The sequence below is a fragment of the Pleurodeles waltl genome, chromosome 6 (genome assembly GCF_031143425.1).
Source record: "Pleurodeles waltl isolate 20211129_DDA chromosome 6, aPleWal1.hap1.20221129, whole genome shotgun sequence".
In the NCBI taxonomy this organism is placed as follows: Eukaryota; Metazoa; Chordata; class Amphibia; order Caudata; family Salamandridae; genus Pleurodeles; species Pleurodeles waltl.
In genome coordinates, this window is record NC_090445.1 from 32,392,967 (window position 1) to 32,419,752 (window position 26,786).

General features: G+C 49.0%; 1 protein-coding gene across 2 annotated transcripts in view; it reads right to left on the reverse strand.

Moving 5' to 3' along the window:
• The window catches only part of RALGDS (ral guanine nucleotide dissociation stimulator), a 170,932-nt gene extending 158,489 nt beyond the window's left edge, over nucleotides 1-12,443 (reverse strand). Inside the window, exon 1 of one of the 2 annotated variants that reach the window (XM_069237136.1) lies at nucleotides 11,894-12,443. In XM_069237136.1, the coding sequence (XP_069093237.1) occupies nucleotides 11,894-11,971 (78 nt within the window). In that variant the 5' untranslated portion in view covers nucleotides 11,972-12,443. The remainder of the gene's footprint in view (nucleotides 1-11,893) is intronic. The other variant, XM_069237138.1, reaches the window with a different exon arrangement.
• Nucleotides 12,444-26,786: the final 14,343 nt, after the last annotated feature.

The following is a 26,786-nucleotide window of genomic DNA, read 5'->3' on the forward strand; positions in this document are numbered from 1 at the left end:
CTACGCTCCCTTCAGTGGTCGCCCATATTAGCGAGAGCTCAATTTAAAACTGCCTGCATCACTCATAAAGCCCTTCACTCATCATCACCCTCCAGTGCTTAATTTGTGCTTGTTTTTTCCGGTGCGGAGCACCAGCACTTATTTTTGAGGGCCGGCGCTTGTTTTCCTGCCTCAAGCATTTTCTGCGAGCAAAAGACACATATAGGAAAGACGGAGGAAGAGAAAAACAAAAAAATATCACAAAGGGAGAAAGCAGAAAGCTGCAAGAGTGAGCTGAAGGGGCAAGGAGTGGCTGTAAATGGATTCAAGAGGCCCGAGATGGTTTCAGGATTACGCTGCCTCAGTATTCTGTGCTTGCACATTTAATTGCAGCAGCCGCTTGTTTCAGAGGAGAGCTTTCGGCACCGGCATGTTTTTATTTACAAATTAAGCACTGTCACCCTCGTACCTCCATGAGAAACTGAAAATCTCAGGCACCGGCCGAGACTCCCGAAAAGCTAAATCGCTCCTCCTTGAACCCGCACCTTCAAGCACGAGTGATACATGAACCAATCCAGAAGAAAGTGGAATTATTCCACAAGAATAGGGATCTCTCTCCCTCCGTCTGACCAAGTGTCAGGCCCCCTTCGAAAAAAAACTCAAGGGCCTTCTCTTTCAACCACACCTGGCCTAACCCACCCCTACCCCTCACGCTCCCGCCAAGTGCACACCAACCTCAGTCAGCGCAAACGACTGATGATCACCTCGTGATACTGCACCACCTACCTGTCACTGCTGTGTTTTACAGTAAATATGAGTTAAGCGCTCCACCCCACGCGGAGGCTAGCCTGGTGTCCCCTCCACCTTTAATGTACATGTATATTTTCTATTTGCTATTGATACATTTCTGCTTTATTGTAAAGCGCTCCGATGCGTACGGGCCATGTCCATGCTATATAAAATCACAAAAATAAATGAATAAATGATAGATTCATGCTTTACCTTAAATTCTTGGCGCATGAGGTTACACAGAGGGCGGCAGACAGTAGCCACAAAAAAGTTTGGCTCCTTTTGGGCTCCAGGGCGCAAGAGGACCTCGAGCTGAGCCACAGCCAGGCATCTGGCTCAGGCGGGCCCGAGCTTTCAGTGACTCACCTACCACTGTGTACAACAGGTGCATGGGCACTGCTGAGTGTGTACAAGGCTGAGAGTGTGTAAATATGGCGGTTAAAGGTCCTTACACCAGCCACTGGTCACTGAAGGCCTGGAGTGCTAGAGGGCAACAAACTGGGAGCTGCAATTACTACACTGACAGCACAGTGAGAGGGGGAGGGTGTGACATCACACAGGAGGTACCCTTACTGCAGGAGCAGCACAGAGCAGGGAGGATGTGACATCACACAGGAAGTACCTTTACTGGAGGAGCAGCAGAGAGCGGGTAGGATGTGACATCACACAGGAGGTACCTTTACTGCAGGAGCAGCACAGAGCGGGGAGGATGTGACATCACACAGGAGGTACCCTTACTGCAGGAGCAGCACAGAGCGGGGGGCTGTGACATCCCACAGGATGTACCCTTACTGCAGGAGAGCGGGGGCGGTGACACCACACAGGTACCCTTACTGCAAGAGCTGCACAGAGCGGGGGGATGTGACATCACACAGGAGGTACCCTTACTGCAGGAGCAGCACAGAGCGGGGGGTGGGATGTGACATCACACAGGAGGTACCCTTACTGCAGGAGCAGCACAGAGCAGTGAGGATGTGACATCACACAGGAAGTACCTTTACTGGAGGAGCAGCACAGAGCGGGGAGGATGTGACATCACACAGGAAGTACCGTTACTGCAGGAGCAGTGCAGAGCGGGGAGGATGTGACATCACACAGGAGGTACCGTTACTGCAGGAGCAGCACAGAGCGGGAAGGATGTGACATCACACAGGAGCTGCCCTTACTGCACGAGCAGTACAGTGCGGGGGGCTGTGACATCACACAGGAGGTACCCTTACTGCAGGAGCAGCACAGAGTGGGGAGGATGTGACATCACACAGGAGGTACCGTTACTGCAGGAGCAGCACAGAGCGGTGAGGATGTGACATCACACAGGAGCTGCCCTTACTGCAGGAGCAGCACAGAGCGGGAAGGATGTGACATCACACAGGAGGTACCCTTACTGCAGGAGCAGCACAGTGCGGGGGCTGTGATATCCCACAGGAGGTACCCTTACTGCAAGAGCAGCACAGAGCAGGGAGGATGTGACATCACACAGGAGGTACCGTTACTGCAGGAGCAGCACAGAGCGGGAAGGATGTGACATCACACAGGAGGTACCGTTACTGCAGGAGCAGCACAGAGCGGGAAGGATGTGACATCACACAGGAGCTGCCCTTACTGCAGGAGCAGCACAGTGCGGGGGCTGTGACATCACACAGGAGGTACCCTTACTGCTGGAGCAGCACAGAGTGGGGAGGATGTGACATCACACAGGAGGTACCGTTACTGCAGGAGCAGCACAGAGCGGTGAGGATGTGACATCACACAGGAGCTGCCCTTACTGCAGGAGCAGCACAGTGCGGGGGGCTGTGACATACCACAGGAGGTACCCTTACTGCAAGAGCAGCACAGAGCAGGGAGGATGTGACATCACAGAGGAGGTACCCTTACTGCAGGAGCTGCACAGAGCAGGGAGGGTGTGACATCACACAGGAGGTGCCCTTACTGCAGGAGCTGCACAGAGCAGGGAGGTTGTGACATCACACAGGAGGTACCCTTACTGCAGGAGCAGCACAGAGTGGGGGGGGGGGTGACATCACAAAGGAGGTACCCTTACTGCAGGAGAAGCACAGGGCGGGGGCTGTGACATCCCACAGGAGGTACCCTTACTGCAGGAGCAGCACAGAGGGGGGCTGTGACATCAAACAGGTACCCTTACTGCAAGAGCTGCACAGAGCGGGGGGGTGAGACATCACACAGGGGGTACCCTTACTGCAGTAGCAGCACATAGCGGGGGATGTGACATCACACAGGAGGTACCCTTACTGCAGGAGCAGCACAGAGCGGGGGGCAGTGTGACATTACGCAGGAGGTACCCTTATTACAGGAGCAGCACAGGGCGGGGCTGTGACATCACACAGGAGGTACCCTTATTGCAGGAGCAGCACAGAGGGGGGCTGTGACATCACACAGGAGGTGCCCTTACTGCAGGAGCAGCACAGAGCAGGGAGGATGTGACATCATATTTGGAGGTGCCCTTACTGCAGGAGCATCACAGAGCGGGGGGCTGTGACATCCCACAGGAGGTACCCTTACTGCAGGAGCAGCACAGAGCAGGGAGGATGTGACATCATATTTGGAGGTGCCCTTACTGCAGGAGCAGCACAGAGCGGGGGGCAGTGTGACATTACGCAGGAGGTACCCATATTACAGGAGCAGCACAGGGCGGGGGCTGTGACATCACACAGGAGGTGCAGGGAGGATGTGACATCATATTTGGAGGTACCCTTACTGCAGGAGCAGCACATAGCGGGGGGCAGTGTGACATTACGCAGGAGGTACCCTTATTACAGGAGCAGCACAGGGCGGGGGCTGTGACATCCCACAGGAGGTGCCCTTACTGCAGGAGCAGCACAGAGCGGGGGATGTGACATCACACAGGAGATACCCTTAATGCAGGAGCAGCACAGAGTGTGGGGGGGGTGACATCACAAAGGAGGTACCCTTACTGCAGGAGAAGCACAGGGCGGGGGCTGTGACATCCCACAGGAGGTACCCTTACTGCAGGAGCAGCACAGAGGGGGGCTGTGACATCAAACAGGTACCCTTACTGCAAGAGCTGCACAGAGCGGGGGGTGAGACATCACACAGGGGGTACCCTTACTGCAGTAGCAGCACATAGCGGGGGATGTGACATCACACAGGAGGTACCCTTACTGCAGGAGCAGCACAGAGCGGGGGGCAGTGTGACATTACGCAGGAGGTACCCTTATTACAGGAGCAGCACAGGGCGGGGCTGTGACATCACACAGGAGGTACCCTTACTGCAGGAGCAGCACAGAGGGGGGCTGTGACATCACACAGGAGGTGCCCTTACTGCAGGAGCAGCACAGAGCAGGGAGGATGTGACATCATATTTGGAGGTGCCCTTACTGCAGGAGCAGCACAGAGCGGGGGGCTGTGACATCCCACAGGAGGTACCCTTACTGCAGGAGCAGCACAGAGCAGGGAGGATGTGACATCATATTTGGAGGTGCCCTTACTGCAGGAGCAGCACAGAGCGGGGGCAGTGTGACAGTACGCAGGAGGTACCCTTACTGCAGGAGCAGCACAGAGTGTGGGGGGGTGACATCACACAGGAGGTGCAGGGAGGATGTGACATCATATTTGGAGGTGCCCTTACTGCAGGAGCTGCACAGAGCAGGGAGGTTGTGACATCACACAGGGGGTACCCTTACTGCAGGAGCAGCACAGAGTGTGGGGGGGTGACATCACAAAGGAGGTACCCTTATTACAGGAGCAGCACAGGGCGGGGGCTGTGACATCCCACAGGAGGTACCCTTACTGCAGGAGCATCACAGAGCGGGGGTCTGTGACATCCCACAGGAGGTTCCCTTACTGCAGGAGCAGCACAGAGCAGGGAGGATGTGACATCATATTTGGAGGTGCCCTTACTGCAGGAGCAGCACAGAGCGGGGGGCAGTGTGACATTACGCAGGAGGTACCCTTATTACAGGAGCAGCACAGGGCGGGGGCTGTGACATCACACAGGAGGTGCAGGGAGGATGTGACATCATATTTGGAGGTACCCTTACTGCAGGAGCAGCACAGAGGGGGGCTGTGACATCAAACAGGTACCCTTACTGCAAGAGCTGCACAGAGCGGGGGGGGGTGAGACATCACACAGGGGGTACCCTTACTGCAGTAGCAGCACATAGCGGGGGATGTGACATCACACAGGAGGTACCCTTACTGCAGGAGCAGCACAGAGCGGGGGGCAGTGTGACATTACGCAGGAGGTACCCTTATTACAGGAGCAGCACAGGGCGGGGCTGTGACATCACACAGGAGGTACCCTTACTGCAGGAGCAGCACAGAGGGGGGCTGTGACATCACACAGGAGGTGCCCTTACTGCAGGAGCAGCACAGAGCAGGGAGGATGTGACATCATATTTGGAGGTGCCCTTACTGCAGGAGCAGCACAGAGCGGGGGGCTGTGACATCCCACAGGAGGTACCCTTACTGCAGGAGCAGCACAGAGCAGGGAGGATGTGACATCATATTTGGAGGTGCCCTTACTGCAGGAGCAGCACAGAGCGGGGGGCAGTGTGACAGTACGCAGGAGGTACCCTTACTGCAGGAGCAGCACAGAGTGTGGGGGGGTGACATCACACAGGAGGTGCAGGGAGGATGTGACATCATATTTGGAGGTGCCCTTACTGCAGAAGCTGCACAGAGCAGGGAGGTTGTGACATCACACAGGGGGTACCCTTACTGCAGGAGCAGCACAGAGTGTGGGGGGGTGACATCACAAAGGAGGTACCCTTATTACAGGAGCAGCACAGGGCGGGGGCTGTGACATCCCACAGGAGGTACCCTTACTGCAGGAGCAGCACAGAGTGTGGGGGGGTGACATCCCACAGGAGGTACCCTTACTACAGGAGCAGCACAGAGCAGGGAGGATGTGACATCATATTTGGAGGTGCCCTTACTGCAGGAGCAGCACAGAGCGGGGGGCAGTGTGACATTACGCAGGAGGTACCCTTATTACAGGAGCAGCACAGGGCGGGGGCTGTGACATCACACAGGAGGTGCAGGGAGGATGTGACATCATATTTGGAGGTACCCTTACTACAGGAGCAGCACAGAGGGGGGCTGTGACATCAAACAGGTACCCTTACTGCAAGAGCTGCACAGAGCGGGGGGGTGAGACATCACACAGGGGGTACCCTTACTGCAGTAGCAGCACATAGCGGGGGATGTGACATCACACAGGAGGTACCCTTACTGCAGGAGCAGCACAGAGCGGGGGGCAGTGTGACATTACGCAGGAGGTACCCTTATTACAGGAGCAGCACAGGGCGGGGGCTGTGACATCCCACAAGAGGTACCCTTACTACAGGAGCAGCACAGAGGGGGGCTGTGATATCAAACAGGAGGTGCCCTTACTGCAGGAGCAGCACAGAGCAGGGAGGATGTGACATCACACAGGAGGTGCAGGGAGGATGTGACATCATATTTGGAGGTGCCCTTACAATAGGAAATCACAGGTCTTGGTAGAGCAATTCAAATGGAAATCTAATAAGCACAGTGTAAATACACAAATAACAACAGAGGTCACACTAACGGTCCCTGGAAAGACAAGTCATAAATCTCAAAAATACACCTCGAAGGGTTAAAAACGCATTCATTAATTGAATAAACATATTCCACGGTCTAGATAGATCTATTAGAGAAAGAGCGAGAGTTGCTTTCTCTACCCAAGGGAAGCCTGGCCTGAGAACTAAAGTACCCAGAAATCACTGCGGCGTCAAGTAAGATGGCCGCCAGCGGTCCTCGCAGGGGCACACTCTACAATCCGTCTGGGGATGAAAGAATAAATAAACTCACTTGTATAGCGCATCAAAGCCTTCTTAATCACCTTAAGGCGCTCCAGCCGGGAAGACTGGCGTCCTGGAGAGCTCGGAGCTCATGAGCTCTGTGTGTTGTTTCTGGGAGGCCATTGAAAGTTGTTCCAGAGCTTTAGCCTTTGAACTACCGCCCCCTCCCCCTTCCTTAAGCTGCTAAATAGCCGTCCCTAATCAGAGCAGGCTTGTCAAGTCTTCTCAAGTCCAATAGACATAACCCATCTACACTTAAATACTTTCATCCACGAATATTTCAGTATTTTCCCAATGGCCAATCGAATTTGAGTCGCTTGTAAAGTTACTTAAAGAAAAAAACACCATTTAGTTTAGAATTGACCTTCAGAAAGGCTTGAGCCTGCACGAGGATGTGTAACACTGATTGCAGTATTCTGGGCGCAAACAGCTGCGTAGAGCACACACACAGCTTCCGGTCTGTGTGTCACAGAATCTGGAAGGCTTTTGTGCCTTTACATCCCTGGGAGGCAGGAACTTGGCGCTAGATGTATCAAAGCTTTTTGCATTCGCAAACGGTGCGAATCGCAAAATTCGACCGTTTGCGAATGCAAAAATGCCTTTGTAATATTATTTATATAGCGCATACTACCTTTCAAGATTTATGAAAGGCTTTCGCAGTGCTATTTCAAGGAATCACTAAAACAGCGATTCCCTGAAATTGCGACTCCATTTAGGGAATCGCAAACTGCGATTTTCTAAATAGGAAAGTTTCAATACACTTAGATTTCAAAAAAGGATTTTCTTCGGAGCCTATCTTTTCGCACACAGGAAGTAGAAATCGTAAAATTAAGTGGCTATTGCAGACGTTTGAAAAGTGACAGACACATAGCAATATTTAAAACTCTAAACACGGGAGACTTTCCCTATTTGCGATTTCCAAAGCACATGTATCATGCATTTCCCAGATGCGAATTGGGCATTTAGGAAATGCAATTACCACCAAATCCAATTTGGTGGTAACCATGTGCAATTTAAAAAATGCATTAAAAATGCATTTTTAAAAATAACATGTAGCGCACACATGCGCCTATGGCAAATATGCGCTTCACATCTTCACTGATATTTTTTTGGGGTGCATCAAAAGGGGCCTCAAGCCCCCAGCACCCTGGGATTTGCATTATCTAATTTGCAAATTCCGAATAGGAATTCGCAAATGCAAAACCATTCGCACCTATGGGCCCACAGGCCCATAGGGATGAATGGAGTCCCATTCCGTAATTGCGATTCGGTGATAGCGATTGCGATTTTTAAGAAATCGCTATTACCGAATCGCAATTTCCATACATCCCAATCTGCATTTCTTAAATTGCGATTTCTTAAAAATCGCTATTTAGGAAATGCAAACCGGGATGACGATACATCTGGCCCTTGGTCTGGCATCAGGTGCTGGCAGGTAGGGGCAAACACTGCACAAACAAATGAAGACCTGGTCCATGCACTTAGAGCTCCCAGAACCATGTCATTGCCCCATTACCGACCCCAGTCACCCTGGTCTAACTCCTCCCTGAAATCAATTATAAATAGATCATTCAACTGACCAATCAGAACGCCGATCCCTCAATTGATAACTTCATTTTCCAGAATGGTTTAGTGGTTCCCAACATGTGTTACGGGTACACTTGGGGTCCGCAAAGTCTCCTCGGGAGGGGGGGGGGGGCTCTGAGATATTAAAAAAATTAAATAATATTAACAGATTAATAAAGTGTATATAAATAAAGAGGCTAAATGTGCAACTGAAAATTTTAAAACTTATTGTAAATGTGAAGGAATTGGAAATTGGAGGCTAAAAATGAAATTAGTATCCACAGAGTGACTGACGGGAGCAATGCAGGTGCATCAAACAGAATACAGTATGGACGATGTGTGGCCTCAGTTCAATTTAGCAAAGCAGCAACCTTTCTATAAAATTACAACTTTGATTCTTTTTTATTTATATGTGATCGTTAATTAAACCAAATGTGCCATCATTTACGTACTTGTTTGTTGAATGCTTTTTTTTCTGAATTTTTTGGGTATGCTTTTGTGGTTCAAATCATGGACAATGCTTAGGCCAGGGTCCTTGGTTCCCAGTAATGACTTAGTGGGGTGGGGGGTCCCCGGATTCCAATAATGATTCAGTGGGGGGGTCCCCGGTTCCCAGTAATGACTCAGTGGGCGGGTCCCCGGATTCCAACGATTCAGTGGGGGTCCCCAGATTCCATTAATGATTAAGTGGGGCCCCCCGGATTCCAGTAATGATTAAGTGGGGGTCCCCGGATTCCAGTAATGACTCAGTGTGGGGGGTCACCGGATTCCAATGATGATTCAGTGGGGGGGTCCCCGGTTCCCAGTAATGACTCAGTGGGCGGGTCCCTGGATTCCAACGATTTAGTGGGGGTCCCCAGATTCCATTAATGATTAAGTGGGGGTCACCGGATTCCAGTAATGATTAAGTGGGGGTCTCCAGAAGTCAGAAGGCTGAGAAGCACTGCTTATGCTAGGCATGTAAAAACCTGGCGCTCATGAAGTCCTTAGTGAATGACACTGTTTACCTCGTTAGTCCAAAATGTGTTTGCAATAGGAATGAATCCCAGTGCCCTCCCCTGGGAGCTCTGTCTTCTGTTATGAAACCATCACCCCTAATTGCATATGCTATGTTTACACGCAGCCAACTGTCTCACTACCAGAGACTGATCATTTTGCAATCTGTCCCTTGTATTTGAAGTTCTCAAATGTTTATTCTTCTCTGGCTGCCTTCCTCTCACGCCTATCTGTAGGAGAGCTTTCTTGAATATACTGTGTGGTCACAAATATAAGCAGAAAAATGTTTTACAGCTTTACACCCACCCAGGGTTAGGCGCCGTACTGAATCTCTTCTAATTACAGCCTTGCAGTGACTGCAGCCCAAAGAAAGTCTCCTTGTTTATAGTCTAAAATATTGCTATGTGTCTGTCACTTTTAAAACGTCTGCAATAGCCAGCTAATTTTACGATTTCTACTTCCTGTGTGCGAAAACATAGGCTCAGAAGAAAATCTTTTTTTGAAATTTAAGTGTATTGAAACTTTTTCCACTTTTTAGCAAATTTGTTTTGCTCTCCGACTATGCTATATTTACTGACATACACCAGAGTATGTTACAAGCAGGGTCATTGGAAGTATGCGGCAGAGGAGGGCCAAAGTATGCACCAGGGTTGACTAAATTATGCGGCCAGAAAAGGGAAATTATGCGGCATAATGAAACACATTTTGTCAAACTATTATGCCATTATTTTGACATTTTGACACTTGTTAACTCTCTCTGGGCATGGGTTAAATCTCATTGGTACCAGTTTAACACCTAAATATGGGAATAAGCAATAGAAAGATGACCAGTCAACATTCTCAAGGCGCTTTACACTGCACAGCACAACCTGTTCCTGTGTTTTTGGTAACTTTTGAACTGTCCGAGATAGAAAAAAAATGTTTTTGTTGTTAAAATGTGCAGATTATATACAAGATGATGAATTATGTGGCAAATCCAGCAAATATATGACAAAAACGCAAGGGCCGCACAATTGCATAATTCCAGTGGCCCTGGTTATAACGACCACCCCAGCCCAACTACTGGGGCAACAGACACTCAGTGCTTTCCTGAGGAGCAGCACAGGTGACAATGAAAGGACCACACAAAGTTTGTGAAGTATGTTGTGACCATTAATGCAAACATTAGTCTAGGAGGGAGACATTGCAGGCTAGCAATAAACATTACCTATAGTAACTGTAGGATTTTTGAGGGGTGGCTTTTGTCTTGAAGGATGCTGAGCCCTCACCCACCCATGGGTGTCATGTTACATCAGTGGCCACGCCCCTCGCTCGTGCAAGGTGTGCGTAAGCACGAGCGGGGGCTTGTGGGGGTCGGGAGGGCTGTGATGATTCCTGGATTCATCTTTCACTACAGCCAGCATCAGGCCCAACAAACTGTTTGCGCAGGCGCCACACATAGATCACTAGTGAGGCGCTCGTGCAGTGCACTTAAGTCTCTTTGTACTGCCCTGTAGAGGGAAAAGCAAAATCGCATACACCAGAATACAAAAACGAAAAAAAAAAGATACAAATAACCGAAAACGGAAGAGATCCTGATACCTGAACTGGGATTTCTTGAGGTAGAGATTCGGTTATGGCCTATAACTAACCCATGCGTTTCTGTACCTCATGACCAATAAGCACTGGCAAAGCCAATAGGTCTGGATGGCAAGTCTGCAATATTTATTTTATAAATAAATGCAACGTGCATTACAAGTTTAAAGGTAATATAAAGTGAAAGGCTGCCTCTAACTAAAGCAGCAAGACATGTTTCCAAATAAGTACAAACTGGCCCACTGCACAAATATTTTTTTTAAAAAATGACATTTCATCAAGGTGGGCTCAACAGCCGGGGCACTGAAGTGCCCCGGGTTGGGGGGGGGGGGGGGGGGGGGCAGAAGCGAATGATTCTTTACCCACAATTTTGTGGGAGGTGGTGGTCGTGAAGGGTGGGGTCCCGTCTCACACAGCCCTTACAGTTCACAGTGCGCGCTCGTCAGCATCACCGGCCTTTGAAAGTGCCTCGGTACAGTTACATCTGCCTCAAGCCGCATTCGTCCACCAGCACTGATCGGCGGGTGAGAGGCGCAGATTCCACTCATTCCGGTGTGAGTGAAGGGCGCACGTGTCACGTGCGGACCCTCCACCCCCCCCCCCCCCCACCCCCCCACCACACACACACACTCTCTCCCATCTGCAAACAGAATCAGTCGGCAGGCCTGACCTTGCCATTTGGCTGCAGAAGTCCACATATCTGTATCACTGCCCTTATGTATGATCTTGGGCAGGTGTGTGTCACTACTGACATTACGTATGATCTTTGGCACAAGTGTGTGTGCACATCCAACAACACAAACACATGCAGAACGAGGCACCCAAGCACCCCTCATTGAAACCCCTTCCCCCCTTTCGAAATAACATGGGTAACGGGACGCGTAGAGTGTTTGCACACGACACCAGGAGTTTTTTTGCAGACGACAGATCTTGAAATTCAATCACAGCTTGTTTACATGTCGAAAAGCAACAATAGCTTGTTCTCAAACGCCCGCCGACACAGCCTGCGGCTTCAGAGCACTATAGACAATAGTTGATATTTTTGCCTGCCACAATGGTACTTGTTTCTGGTTGATGAAACGCCGAGCTGGCCCTGCTGGGGTTCATGTCACCAGAAGGCTGCGCACACAGATCTGCAACAGGCGCATTGACGCGGACAGACAGACGGACAGACAGTGCCTTGCCTTCATCAGGAGCTCCGGGTGCCGGGGGGCGCTGTCCCAGGCTGGGGTGCGGCAGGGGCCCCCCGTGAGGTCCAACATTCAGGTGGGCGGGTGGGTGTGAGGGGTCCCTCTCAGGGGGGTCGCGGTGGCATGGGTCACCCCTCTGTGGTCCTCCAGCGCTGCGCACTCTCTCCTCCAGGCGCTGACCAGCACCCTCTCTCCTCCGACAGCCACCAGCACCGCCTCTCCTCTCTCCTCCCCTCTCGCCCAGGCCCCACCGATCCTTCTCTTCTCTTCCACCCACACACAGCAGCAGAGAAGGGAGAGGCGCTGGGTTTAACCCCCTCGGGCCCCCGGGACAGCGCCGGACACAGCGCCTAGGACCCGGCGTCTCTCTCTAGGAGCCCCCCTGGCCTGGAGCTAGTGACAGTGGAGGGGTGGGGGGACGGGGGCTCCGAATCTCATCCTCCGAGCGGATAACTATGAATAGGACGACGAAGGGAGCTGTGTGCAGCCAGGAGGCAGCTGCTGGGAAGAGGGGAGGCATTCCATAGCAGAGACTTCTCCCAGCAGGAGGCCAGGGCTGCTAACCCCTTGGTAGCCACCTCGGGGCAGGCAGAGAGCACAGGCCCCGTGGTCTCCTGGGTCCTTGACACCTGGTCTTTCCCCGGGTAGACCTCCCTCTGTATGCAGCACAGCTCGGTGGGTTGAGCAGCTGTTGCAGGGATCTAGAGGTGTGCTGCAGCTGACACCCTGCAAAAAACAACAGAGTAAAGGATGGAATGCTTGAATTACTCAGCCACTGAAGATGGCTCGGGCCGCATCCCAATCCATCGTCTTTTTGCCCACCGTGCCACAGCAGTTTGGAGCCAGCCAAATGCAAATCAGTTTTGACCCTGCTACCCGTGGGAACCGTCCAGCCTGAACTGCTAGGCCAGGTCCTCCCTGGACTGGAAACAAGCATCCTGGGACCGGTTTCAGGACAGGCTGGGTCCAACCTGGAATGGCATGGCGAGCAAAAAAAACGATGGATTAAACCCAGATCTGTGACTGGGGGTGAATGTTTGCTTTGTTCCGCATTCCGTCCATCATCTGTTCTTTTTGTATTTGTCACCCGAAGTGGGAAGGGTATGCCCAGACGTGGGTCCTGTGCTCGCTATCCCACCATATTCAAGCTAGCCTGCCTGATGAGGGGTGATACCCCAAAACCGGGGTCCAGGATGTTTGTTTGCGGTCCAGGGAGGACCTGGCCTGGCAGTTCAGGCTGGACTGTTCCCATGGGGGGCAGGGTCAAGACTGATTTTCATATGACTGGGTCCAAAGTGGAATGGCATGGGCAGCAAAAAAACTGATGGATTAAATGCAGATCTGTGACTGGGGGTGAATGTCTGATTTGTTCCACATTCCGTCCATCATCTGTTCTTTTTGCAACTCACAAGCTGGACACAGGCAGGGCTCCCAGATTTATCATTCATTCTAATGGTGTCAAAAATAGTTGGTTTGTGCAATACTAGTAACCAATGCAAGTGGGAAGTTTAGCATCAAGTGTTATTTGAGTGTTGTGACACAGACAGCTCTAGCAGTGCGCCTCCTTCATTTCACTTCTGGGGCTCACAAACAGCTCCCTCAGTGCACCTCAGTCCTGACCCGAAGGCACCTACTGTTGCAGCAGTGGGGACCCCACACAAGTGCTGGCCTGCAGAACCCCTTCTATTGCAGAACTGGGGATCACACTGTGCGCTGCTAATTCAAGTCCTGGCCTGCAGAACCCATTCTAGTCTATTCCACTGTGATTTGACGGGCTCTAAGTGACTTAAGTGGGTAGGTGAGTGGGTTGGGAAGGCCCAGAAGTGTACAAGTTGGAAATCTAGGAAGAGTGGTGTCTAAGCAGTTGTCTAGTCATTCAGGACTTTCTCCCAAAATGGAGCCACCTTGGGGCATTCCCATAGAAGGTGGAGAATGTCCCTATCTGCCCGCAGTGATACCAGCAGTTCGGGCTTCGGACATGATTACCTCTATGGAGTCTGGGTGGGGCAAGATACCAATAAGTCACAATTTTTGTGGCCGTTTCTATGCCAGGGTGCTGGTAGCTGTATGCCTGACCCGGTGATATATGTCTCCCACATCTTTCGCGGAGAGCTGTCTGCCAAGTTCTTGTTTCCACCGTGCTTGACTGAGGGCTTTACCTAGTGAGAGAGCCGGCAGGAGCAAGCTGGACAATTCAGATATGAACCAATTATCATTAGTTTTCAAAATGAGCGATTTCCCAAATGCCGTAGATGGGCAACGTGCCCCGCCATTGGTGGAGCAGTGAGACAACCAATGTCTGATCTGCATATAACAGAGTCGTTCCGATTCTGGAAGCTCATACTGACACCTCAACTAGTCAAACGGGATGGGGCCATCTTCGGCGGAGCGACAGTGCTTTTCGGACTCTGCTTGCGACCACTCTACTGGGTAGTGGAGCTGTGCTGCTTGGTTGTAACTCTGGAGGTACAGTATCCCTTCTCATGCAAGGGTGTTTTCTTGCCCATGTGAAACGGAGGGATCTGAGCGTTTCCTGCCAGCGGGTCGATCGAGAGACTCTGGAACAGAAAAAGTACCCTCGGGAGGATTGTCATTTTCACAGCGCCAACTCTACCCAGCCAGGAAAGCCGATAGAGTCGCCACATGGCCATATCATTAGTAATCTGTTCAAGTAGCGCAATATAATTAAGGGTCGCAGTGGCTTCTGCGGAGGTGGATGATAGAATACCCAGGTAAGTAATAGAATCTTCCCTCCATTGTATGAGAAGACTTCTGGTAAGGAGCGCTTCCCCGGGGCTGACGGGACAGTGAGGCTGAGGGCTTGTGGCTTGTTAACATTTACAGAAAAGCCTGATGCTGTTCTGAACCTCTCGACCTCTTCAAGGAATGCTGGGAGGGCTGTTGAGCGGCTATCAAGAGCTCCTACTATATTGTCTGCGTACAAGCTGATTGAATGTTCTTCCCCGCCAAAGTGTACCCCTGTTATGCCCAGGTTATTGTGCATTCTTTGCGCAAATGGCTCCATGTACAGCGTGAAAAGTAGAGGTGAAAAAGGGCAGCCCTGTCTTGTCCCTCTGCTCATGTAAATGGAGCCGATGTTATATCATTAACGTGAATCGATGCCCTCGGGGAACTTTAATTGCTCAATATCCAGGCGCTAAAACATTCTCCAAAGCCAACACTCTTTAGCGCCAGCTCTAGGTAGAAGCAGTGCACTCTATCAAATGCATTTTTGGCGCCAACTGAGAGGAGTACAATTCGTCGTTTTGATTGGGGTGCCTTATCGATTATGTGCATCAGCCTCTTGGTATTATCACTGCTCTGCCTGTGGGGGAATAAAACCCGAATACCAATATACTTGTCATAAGCTTTACATTATTGTTTAGGAGCGAGATGGGCTGGTAGGACCCGCATTGTAACACTTTTTTTTTAAATTGTTTTGCATTTACGAAGATATTTTTTAATTGCTTTTGTCAATCCTCAAGTGCCAGTGTCAAACCCATTAGCTTTGCCAATGCTTGTTTGTGTTTATTTAACAACCTTATGTTTTCTCACTAATGTTTTTTCCCCAAAATTTTTAACTTTCAAACTTGTGGTATTTAAAACTTTTTAAAACACTTTTTTGACCTATTACCTCTAAAGACTCTTTAGAAGAGCCCAATGCAGCATCCTCTCTGCCAGAGCATGAACTCTCTGGACCACCCCTTGCATCCCGGACCCCTGCCAAAGACAAGAGGGCCCAGCCCTTAGTTTTAGAACCACTGCAGCACATATTTATGCATTCGAAAACTATCAGTTTAAGATTTTTTTACATTTTCCCTTTAAATAATTTGCAAGTTTTAGCTCAGACTGTTCTGCCCCTGTAGGCTTTCTTGATATTTTCCCCTTTAAATTAATCTGAGGCAACTTGTTTTGACAAACCTGTCCCAGGATGAACTGTAAAAAGATATACATATCCAAGGCAGAAGGCTGTTCATTCTTCAGCTTATCCTCAATTAAACTGCACATGATTATTATGTCTAATGATTCACTGCACAGCTCTCCAAAACTCTAAAAAGCACAAGTATTAAATAATAAATAAATAAATTGTGATGAGACCAATAGATTGATAATAAGGAGGACAGTCAGAGAGGGTCAGAGGCTTCGTCTTCTTGCCATCCAAGCGGGCCAGCCCTTGTAGAGGACTGAATGCCTCCTTTTTAGGAAATAATTTGTGATTTTTAGGTCACGTCTAGGCACTGCTTGTGCTGTCTCTTTCAGACATGTTGTATATACTTTGCAGACTGACAGCCCGCCCACTGTGTTTTTATTCATTACTTCAATTGAATTTTTAAAAGGCTTGGCTGCTAGTGGTTAATCTTTCCTCTTTGCCCCTCCTTGTTGTCATTTGTTTCCTCCCAAGCAGTGCCTAACTACTGGTATCTTTCCACTTTGGTGCTTATCCGTTCATTTTGGGGCACTATTTTTTTCTTTGTTCACTTTTGGCGAATCTTCCATCTTGGTGGGTTCCTCGTCAGGAGTGCTTGTGTTTTCAATTGCTACAGCGTTGTTGTAAACAGGGGTGTAAAACATGTTCTTATTTCATCACATTTGCGGAGCATTCAAAGACTGAGGTCAAATGTCAGATGCTTGTTCTTAAGGCACTTGATTTAGTGTTGGCCTAGCTTGATAGAGCAGTCTTGTTCTTCAGACTGAACATTTTTATTGCAGCAGAAACATCGCCACCATAAGATTGCGCGTCACAGATATTTATTCTGCTGCAGCAGCAGGAAGCTCTTTCGAATTGGACATTATGCTCGGTAATGAGAACAAAGGCGGCAGATGTTACCCCGGAAGCGGGCAGTAAATCTAGCTTTTATGACTTTCTCACTATAGCAGCAGAGCTTGCCCCCTCTGCCCATTAATTTGTTCTGGTTTCATGGCACACTAGCACTGAACGTAAATCCTGGCTCTTCCACTCCAGTGGGCACTGTGAACAAACAGACACTGGCACATAACTTTTCACCAGCAAACGTAATTTAGACTTGGCATTTGCACTGATGGACTGATGCAATAATTGTGTTTTTGTGCCAGCCAGTTAATGCACATCTTGTTGTTTTTTCACAGGTTGATCTGTGTAAATTGTTTTACAAAACTGGCATTCTGATGCAGTCTGTACTCAATCAAATTTATAGATTCATATATGTCAATTTCCATTCCTTGCTACAGTTGTCGAGTTAAGTGCAAGCTGCCTCCCTGTATAGTGCTCTGATGCCTTTGGGCCAAGCTTGAGCTCTATAAACTGCAAAAAAGTCACTGACATCTATTATCCTCATGCCATAAGTGTCAGCAGTTCACACTGCCTAACACTGCACATTCCCCACAGTGCCCACCAGTGTTCAGCAGTGCAATATCACATGAGAGCAAATCTGTTCCCAGAACGTGTAGTGGCCTTTCCTGGCACTGGATACCTTAGAAGGCTGGTGAACATCAACAAGCAAGCACATTTTCGGCAATCACAAGCTTTCTAAGACACATTTCTACCATGAACATGACTTATGATTTAGCCTTGTCGAGGTCAGGAGCAAATTTGTGCTTAAGGTGGAAATGGTGGGGGTGGGGGAACACTGTAAAAATTACTCCGGATGTCTCTTTCCTAATTTTTACAGGTGCACTTTTTCTGATCACTTTGGTGTATTGAATGGAGCGGCCATGTATATGTGAATAATGTATATAAATGATTGTTTTTTGATACAATTTAAAGAATTTGCATTTAGTTTGCATTTGTCTTTTTGTGACGTGTGTTTGTGTTTACTCTTCCCTTCTGAGAAATGAGACTTGTCTATGTCACTGCGTTAGGATACGTTAATTGATTTAACTTGTCCAGATTGTCCGTTTGGACCATTTTTTGCATGTACAACCCTTACACAGCATACAATTAGGTGCTTTCATTGTCACTCTTATTTGCAATCTTTTGATTGACTATCTCCGGTAGGCTTCCCTTTCTTTCTTCTGTTTGCTCCTCCGTGGAGCATGGACCAAGTACGTGTTCTTCCTAGTCTTTGTTTTTCCTCCTCTTTTTGCAGAACACATTTTTTCCCAATTGTATGAAAGTTTTGGTATTATTCCTGGACATTATTCGTATAATAGAGGCATAAAGCTTCTTATTTATGTTGCCTTCACCTTATCTGCCATCTCTATTCATACTTTAGTTACTTACAGTCATATCTGTACTACGCTCCTACACTCTATTCAATGTCACTCCACTCTATTGTAATTGTATTTATATAATGCTGATGAGGCGTCAAAGCACTTTTTGGCGGGTAGCACGCTACTCCGGAACCCAAAAGGATTAGTGGTGGATCAGTAAAGGGAAATAATAGTGTAGTATTACTCTGGAGAAATATGAGTTTGTTTGAGCTGCGGACGTGTAAATCTTTTAGTTGGATTGAATAGACTAATGGAAGGAAGATGAGGGAAGAATCCAGAAGGGTTAATTGGGAGATCATAGTAGTAAGATGATGTTTAGGGTGAGTAAAGGAGAGATGGAGGGGGGAAGAGTCTGTAGAAAAGGATAAGGGGGATCATAGAAGTAAAATGAGGTTTGGGATGAGGCAAAGGGGAGATACTTGAGGGGGAATTTAGTAGGGTTGTTTGGGAGATCATAGTAGTAATCTAAGATTTGGGGTGAGCCAGGGGGGTAGAGGGAGGAAGAGTCTAGGAAGAGTTACTTTGGAGTTCACAGTAGTAGAATGAGGTTTGGGGTGACCCAGAGAGTGGGACAGAGGATAGACTGATATATTGTATTGCAATGGTTTTAAAAAATCAAGCAATGCTTATTATTACTACTTTCTAAAAAAAAAAAGTGCTCCCAAGACAGCCCCCATGCCTACAACTATTGCACTCTGACGCACCTCCTCCCCTCAAGGTCAACCAAAACCCCTACAAAGGAACACGGGCCAAAGGGCTAGGATGCTGTAAGAATGTGCAGCCATCTTCACTCTTTAAGGTGCTAGCAGTTTCTCCTTTTATACGCTACGCTTGGTTTTAACAGAACTACCTACTTACCTGTTAAATTACACTATTTTGTCCAGAGTAAAGCATTGAGTGGACAAGTATTATATTCTAGGTCACACTGAATCAAAGGTTTCACCAACTAGAGCAAGCCTGGATAGTTTATCAAATTGAGTAACATGGTCCTCATTAAAGTGTTCCAAGATTGTGGCCCTGAGACACTAAACGGCACCCACACCGAATACTCCCCAGTAGCCAGGCAGCACCAGCAACCACTCACAGAGTCATCAAAGCAGTGGTCTCACGACAAACATGACCAAGCAACGACTAGCAACTACTGTGGTCTCAACGGACTGCTGAGCTGACTGGAGGTAAAAAATAAATAAATACAATTAATAAAATCACAAGGTAATTTTTGTGCTAAGACAGGAGACAGTCAGCAACATATGAAAATGAGACCACAGAAGTTTCACTGTATGAGGCAGAGGCTCAATGCTGCTACCAAGAATGTAAATGCCACCTCGCATCTTTATCTAGATACTGTCCCAGGATGTCTGTTTCACTGAGAAGTTTACACTGCACTTCCCCTGTATGAGTATCTTAATAACAAACTTTAATATCAAGCAGTAGCTATCACTTGTACAGCAAGTGCTGTGGCGCCTAGACCCAGGGCTGCGGGGAGCCCAGTGAACCCCGTTTATGGCTGTTTCTGATTTACATACGCATTCTGACATGGGGGGCTGGTGTTAAGCATCCCTTCCAGGGATACTTTTATCACCTTTTTCTCTGACACTTTAGGGTCACCGTGAAGTAATACACCATTCATCCTTAAGTTCTTTAAATAGGCCCCTGCAAAAATACAAAAGAAAAACAGGGAGACATACTTCAGAAAGTCTCATTACTGGTAATAACATTTCAGTTCGGCAGCCTATGGCAGCGAACTTACTAGTGCCTCGGGAATATCGTATCCGTCTTCCTTCTACGTTAACAAGACCGCATAGTTCACATGAACAATGCCACTTAACTCTACACCACTGTACTCTATACCACTCCACCCTACACTACTCTCCTCTGCACCACTCTATATCACTCCACTCTACTCTGCAGTACTCCACTCTACTCTATGCCACTCCACTCCACGCCACTCCACTCTGCTCTTTGTCTATCCACTCTACTCCACACCTCTCCACTCCATTCTACACCACGCTAATCTATGCCACTCCAACCCACACCATGCCACACTAGAGCACTCCGCTCTACGCCACTCCACTCTACTCCACACCTCTCCACTCCATTCTACACCACGCTAATCTATTCCACTCCAACCCACACCATGCCACACTAGAGCACTCCGCTCTACGCCACTCCAAACTACTCCACACCTCTCCACTCCATTCTACACCACGCTAATCTATGCCACTCCAACCCACACCATGCCACACTAGAGCACTCCGCTCTATGCCACTCCGCTCTACTCCACACCTCTCCACTCCATTCTACACCACGCTAATCTATGCCACTCCAACCCACACCATGCCACACTAGAGCACTCCGCTCTACGCCACTCCACTCTACTCCACACCTCTCCACTCCATTCTACACCACGCTAATCTATGCCACTCCAACCCACACCATGCCACACTGGCGCACTCCGCTCTACGCCACTCCACTCTACTCCACACCTCTCCACTCCATTCTACACCACGCTAATCTATGCCACTCCAACCCACACCATGCCACACTAGAGCACTCCGCTCTACGCCACTCCACTCTACTCCACACCTCTCCACTCCATTCTACACCACGCTAATCTATGCCACTCCAACCCACACCATGCCACGCTAGAGCACTCCACTATACGCCACTCCACTCTACTCCACACCTCTCCACTCCATTCTACACCACGCTAATCTATGCCACTCCAACCCACACCATGCCACACTAGAGCACTCCACTATACGCCACTCTATTCAACACCACACTATGCCACTCTATTATATGATACTCTACGCCACTCCACTCTACTCAACACCTCTCCACTCCACTCCATTCTACACTACTCTAATCTATGCCACTCCAATCCACACAATGCCACACTAGAGCACGCCACACTACGCCACTCTGCTCTACTCCACTCTATTCAAAACCACACTATGCCACTCTATTATATGATACTCTACGCCACTCCACTCTACTCAACACCACTCCACTCCATTCTACACTACTCTAATCTATGCCACTCCAACCCACACCATGCCACACTAGAGCACTCCACTATACGCCACTCTATTCAACACCACACTATGCCACTCTATTATATGATACTCTACGCCACTCCACTCTACTCAACACCTCTCCACTCCACTCCATTCTACACTACTCTAATCTATGCCACTCCAATCCACACAATGCCACACTAGAGCACTCCGCTCTACGCCACTCCAAACTACTCCACACCTCTCCACTCCATTCTACACCACGCTAATCTATGCCACTCCAACCCACACCATGCCACACTAGAGCACTCCGCTCTACGCCACTCCACTCTACTCCACACCTCTCCACTCCATTCTACACCACGCTAATCTATGCCACTCCAACCCACACCATGCCACACTAGAGCACTCCGCTCTACGCCACTCCACTCTACTCCACACCTCTCCACTCCATTCTACACCACGCTAATCTATGCCACTCCAACCCACACCATGCCACACTAGAGCACTCCGCTCTACGCCACTCCACTCTACTCCACACCTCTCCACTCCATTCTACACCACGCTAATCTATGCCACTCCAACCCACACCATGCCACACTAGAGCACTCCACTATACGCCACTCTATTCAACACCACACTATGCCACTCTATTATATGATACTCTACGCCACTCCACTCTACTCAACACCTCTCCACTCCACTCCATTCTACACTACTCTAATCTATGCCACTCCAATCCACACAATGCCACACTAGAGCACGCCACACTACGCCACTCTGCTCTACTCCACTCTTTTCAAAACCACACTATGCCACTCTATTATATGATACTCTACGCCACTCCACTCTACTCAACACCACTCCACTCCACTCCATTCTACACTACTCTAATCTATGCCACTCCAATCCACACAATGCCACACTAGAGCACGCCACTCTACGCCACTCTGCTCTACTCCACTCTATTATATGATACTCTACGCCACGTCACTCTACTCGACACCTCTCCACTCCACTCGATTCTACAGTACTCTAATCTATGCCACTCCAATCCACACCATGCCACACTAGAGCACTCCACTCTACGCCACTCTGCTCTACTCCACTCTATTCAACACCACACTATGCCACTCTATTATATGATACTCTACGCCACTCCACTCTACTCAACACCTCTCCACTCCACTCCATTCTACACTACGCTAATCTATGCCACTCCAATCCACACAATGCCACACTAGAGCACGCCACTCTACGCCACTCTGCTCTACTCCACTCTATTATATGATACTCTACGCCACTTCACTCTACTCAACACCTCTCCACTCCACTCCATTCTACACTACGCTAATCTATGCCACTCCAATCCACACAATGCCACACTAGAGCACTCCGCTCTACGCCACTCCACTCTACTCCACACCTCTCCACTCCATTCTACACCACGCTAATCTATGCCACTCCAACCCACACCATGCCACACTAGAGCACTCCGCTCTACGCCACTCTGCTCTACTCCACACCTCTCCACTCCATTCTACACCACGCTAATCTATGCCACTCCAACCCACACCATGCCACGCTAGAGCACTCTGCTCTATGCCACTCTGCTCTACTCCACACCTCTCCACTCCATTCTACACCACGCTAATCTATGCCACTCCAATCCACACCATGCCACACTAGAGCACTCCACTCTACGTCACTCTGCTCTACTCCACTCTATTAAACACCACACTATGCCACTATATTATATGATACTCTACGCCACACCACTCTACTCAACACCTCTCCACTCCATTCAACACTACGCTAATCTATGCCTCTCCAATCCACACAATGCCACACTAGAGCACTCCACTCTACGCCACTCTTCTCTACTCCACTCTATTCAACATCACACTATGCCACTCTATTATATGATACTCTACGCCACTCCACTCTACTCGACACCTCTCCACTCCACTCCATTCTACACTACTCTAATCTATGCCACGCCAATCCACACAATACCACACTAGAGCACCACACTCTACGCCACTCTGCTCTACTCCACTCTATTCAACACCACACTATGCCACTCTATTATATGATACTCTACTCCACTCTACTCAACACCTCTCCACTCCACTCCATTCTACACTACGCTAATCTATGCCAATCCAATCCACACCATGCCACACTAGAGCAGTCCGCTATACCACACTCTGCTCTACTCCACACCTCTCCACTCCATTCTATACTACTCTAATCTATGCCACTCCAACCCACACCATGCCACACTGGCGCACTCCACTCTACACCACTCTGCTCTACTCCACTCTATTCAACACCACACTATGCCACTCTATTATATGATACTCTACGCCACTCCACTCTACTCGACACCTCTCCACTCCACTCCATTCTACGCTACGCTAATCTATGCCACTCCAATCCACACAATGCCACACTAGAGCACTCCACTCTACGCCACTCTGCTCTACTCCACTCTATTCAACACCACACTATGCCACTCTATTATATGATACTCTACGCCACGCCACTCTACTCGACACCTCTCCACTCCACTCCATTCTACATCACGCTAATCTATGCCACTTCAATCCACACCATACCACACTAGAGCACTCCACTCTACGTCACTCTGCTCTACTCCACACCTCTCCACTCCACTCCATTCTACACTACTCCTATCTATGCCACTCCAATCCACCCAATGCCACACTAGAGCACTCCACTCTACGCCACTCTGCTCTACTCCACTCTATTCAATACCACACTATGCCACTCTATTATATGATACTCTACGCCACTCCACTCTACTCGACACCGCTCCACTCCATTCTACACTACGCTAATCTATGCCTCTCCAGTCCACACAATGCCACACTAGAGCACTCCACTCTACGCCACTCTGCTCTACTCCACTCTATTCAACACCACACTATGCCACTCTATTATATGATACTCTACGCCACTCCACTCTACTCAACACCTCTCCACTCCACTCCATTCTACACTACTCTAATCTATGCTACTCCAATCCACACAATGCCACACTAGAGCACTCCACTCTACGCCACTCTGCTCTACGCCACTCCACTCTACTCGACACCTCTCCACTCCACACTCTGCTCTACTCCACTCTATTCAACACCACACTATGCCACTCTATTATATGATACTCTATGTCACGTCACTCTACTCGACACCTCTCCACTCCATTCTACACTACGCTAATCTATCCCACTCCAACCCACACCATGCCACACTAGAGCACTCCACTCTACGCCACTCTGCTCTACGCCACTCTATTCAACACCACACTATGCCATTCTATTATATGATACTCTACGCCACTCCACTCTACTCGACACCTCTCCACTCCACTCCATTCTACACTACTCTAATCTAGGCCACTCCAATCCACACAATGCCACACTAGAGAACTCCACTCTACGCCACTCTGCTCTACTCCACTCTATTCAACACCACACTATGCCACTCTATTATATGATATTCTATGCCACTCCACTCTACTCGACACCTCTCCACTCCATTCTACACTACGCTAATCTATGCCTCTCCAATCCACACAATGCCACACTAGAGAACTCCACTCTACGCCACTCTGCTCTACTCCACTCTATTCAACACCACACTATGCCACTCTATTATATGATATTCTATGCCACTCCACTCTACTCGACACCTCTCCACTCCATTCTACACTACGCTAATCTATGCCACTCCAATCCACACCATGCCACACTAGAGCACTCCGCTCTACTCCACTCAATTCAACACCACACTATGCCACTCTATTATATGATACTCTACGCCACTCCACTCTACTCGACACCTCTCCACTCCACTCCATTCTACGCTACGCTAATCTATGCCACTCCAATCCACACAATGCCACACTAGAGCACTCCGCTCTACGCCGCTCTGCTCTACTCCACTCTATTCAACACCACACTATGCCCCTCTATTATATGATACTCTACGCCACTCCACTCTACTTGACACCTCTCCACTCCACTCCATTCTACACTACTCTAATCTATGCCACTCCAATCCACACCATGCCACACTAGAGCCCTCCGCTCTACGCCGCTCTGCTCTACTCCACTCTATTCAACACCACACTATGCCACTCTATTATATGATACTCTACGCCACTCCACTCTACACCTCTCCACTCCACTCCATTCTACATTACTCTAATCTATGCCACTCCAATCCACACAATGCCACACTAGAGCACTCCGCTCTACGCCACTCCACTCTACTCCACACCTCTCCACTCCATTCTACACCACGCTAATCTATGCCACTCCAACCCACACCATGCCACACTAGAGCACTCCGCTCTACGCCACTCTGCTCTACTCCACACCTCTCCACTCCATTCTACACCACGCTAATCTATGCCACTCCAACCCACACCATGCCACGCTAGAGCACTCCGCTCTATGCCACTCTGCTCTACTCCACACCTCTCCACTCCATTCTACACCATGCTAATCTATGCCACTCCAATCCACACCATGCCACACTAGAGCACTCCACTCTACGTCACTCTGCTCTACTCCACTCTATTAAACACCACACTATGCCACTCTATTATATGATACTCTACGCCACTCCACTCTACTCGACACCTCTCCACTCCACTCCATTCTACATTACGCTAATCTATGCCACTCCAATCCACACCATGCCACACTAGAGCCCTCCACTCTACGCCACTCTGCTCTACTCCACTCTATTCAACACCACACTATGCCACTCTATTATATGATACTCTACGCCACGTCACTCTACTCGACACCTCTCCACTCCACTCCATTCTACATTACTCTAATCTATGCCACTCCAATCCACACCATGCCACACTAGAGCACTCCACTCTACGCCGCTCTGCTCTACTCCACTCTATTCAACACCACATTATGTCACTCTATTTTAGGGTACTCTACGCCACGCCACTCTACTCGACACCTCTCCACTCCACTCCATTCTACATCACGCTAATCTATGCCACTCCAATCCACACCATGCCACACTAGAGCCCTCCACTCTACGCCGCTCTGCTCTACTCCACTCTATTCAACACCACATTATGTCACTCTATTTTAGGGTACTCTACTCTACGCCACTTCACTCTACGCTACTCTACTCCACACCCCTCTACTCTATGCCACTCCACTCTATAAAAATGTCATTCTGCTCTGCCACTCCACACCACTATATTTTACATCACTCTACTCTACTGTACCCCATTCTATGCCACTCTGCTCTACGCCACTCTATGCTATGCCACGCCTCTCTGTGCACTCCAGTCTGTACCATTTTACTCTACAGCACTCCACTGTATGCCAGTCCACTATACACCACTCTACTCCCCTCTGTGCTACTCTACACCCCTCTACGCACAGTACTCAACTTTACTCAGTGACACTCTACTGTACCCCATTCTATGCCACTCTACTCTACGCCACTCTATGCTATGCCACGCCTCTCTGTGCACTCCAGTCTATACCATTTTACTCTACACCACTCCACTGTATGCCAGTCCACTATACACCACTCTACTCCCCTCTGTGCTACTCTACACCCCTGTACGCACACTACTCAACTTTACTCAGTGACACTCTACTGTACCC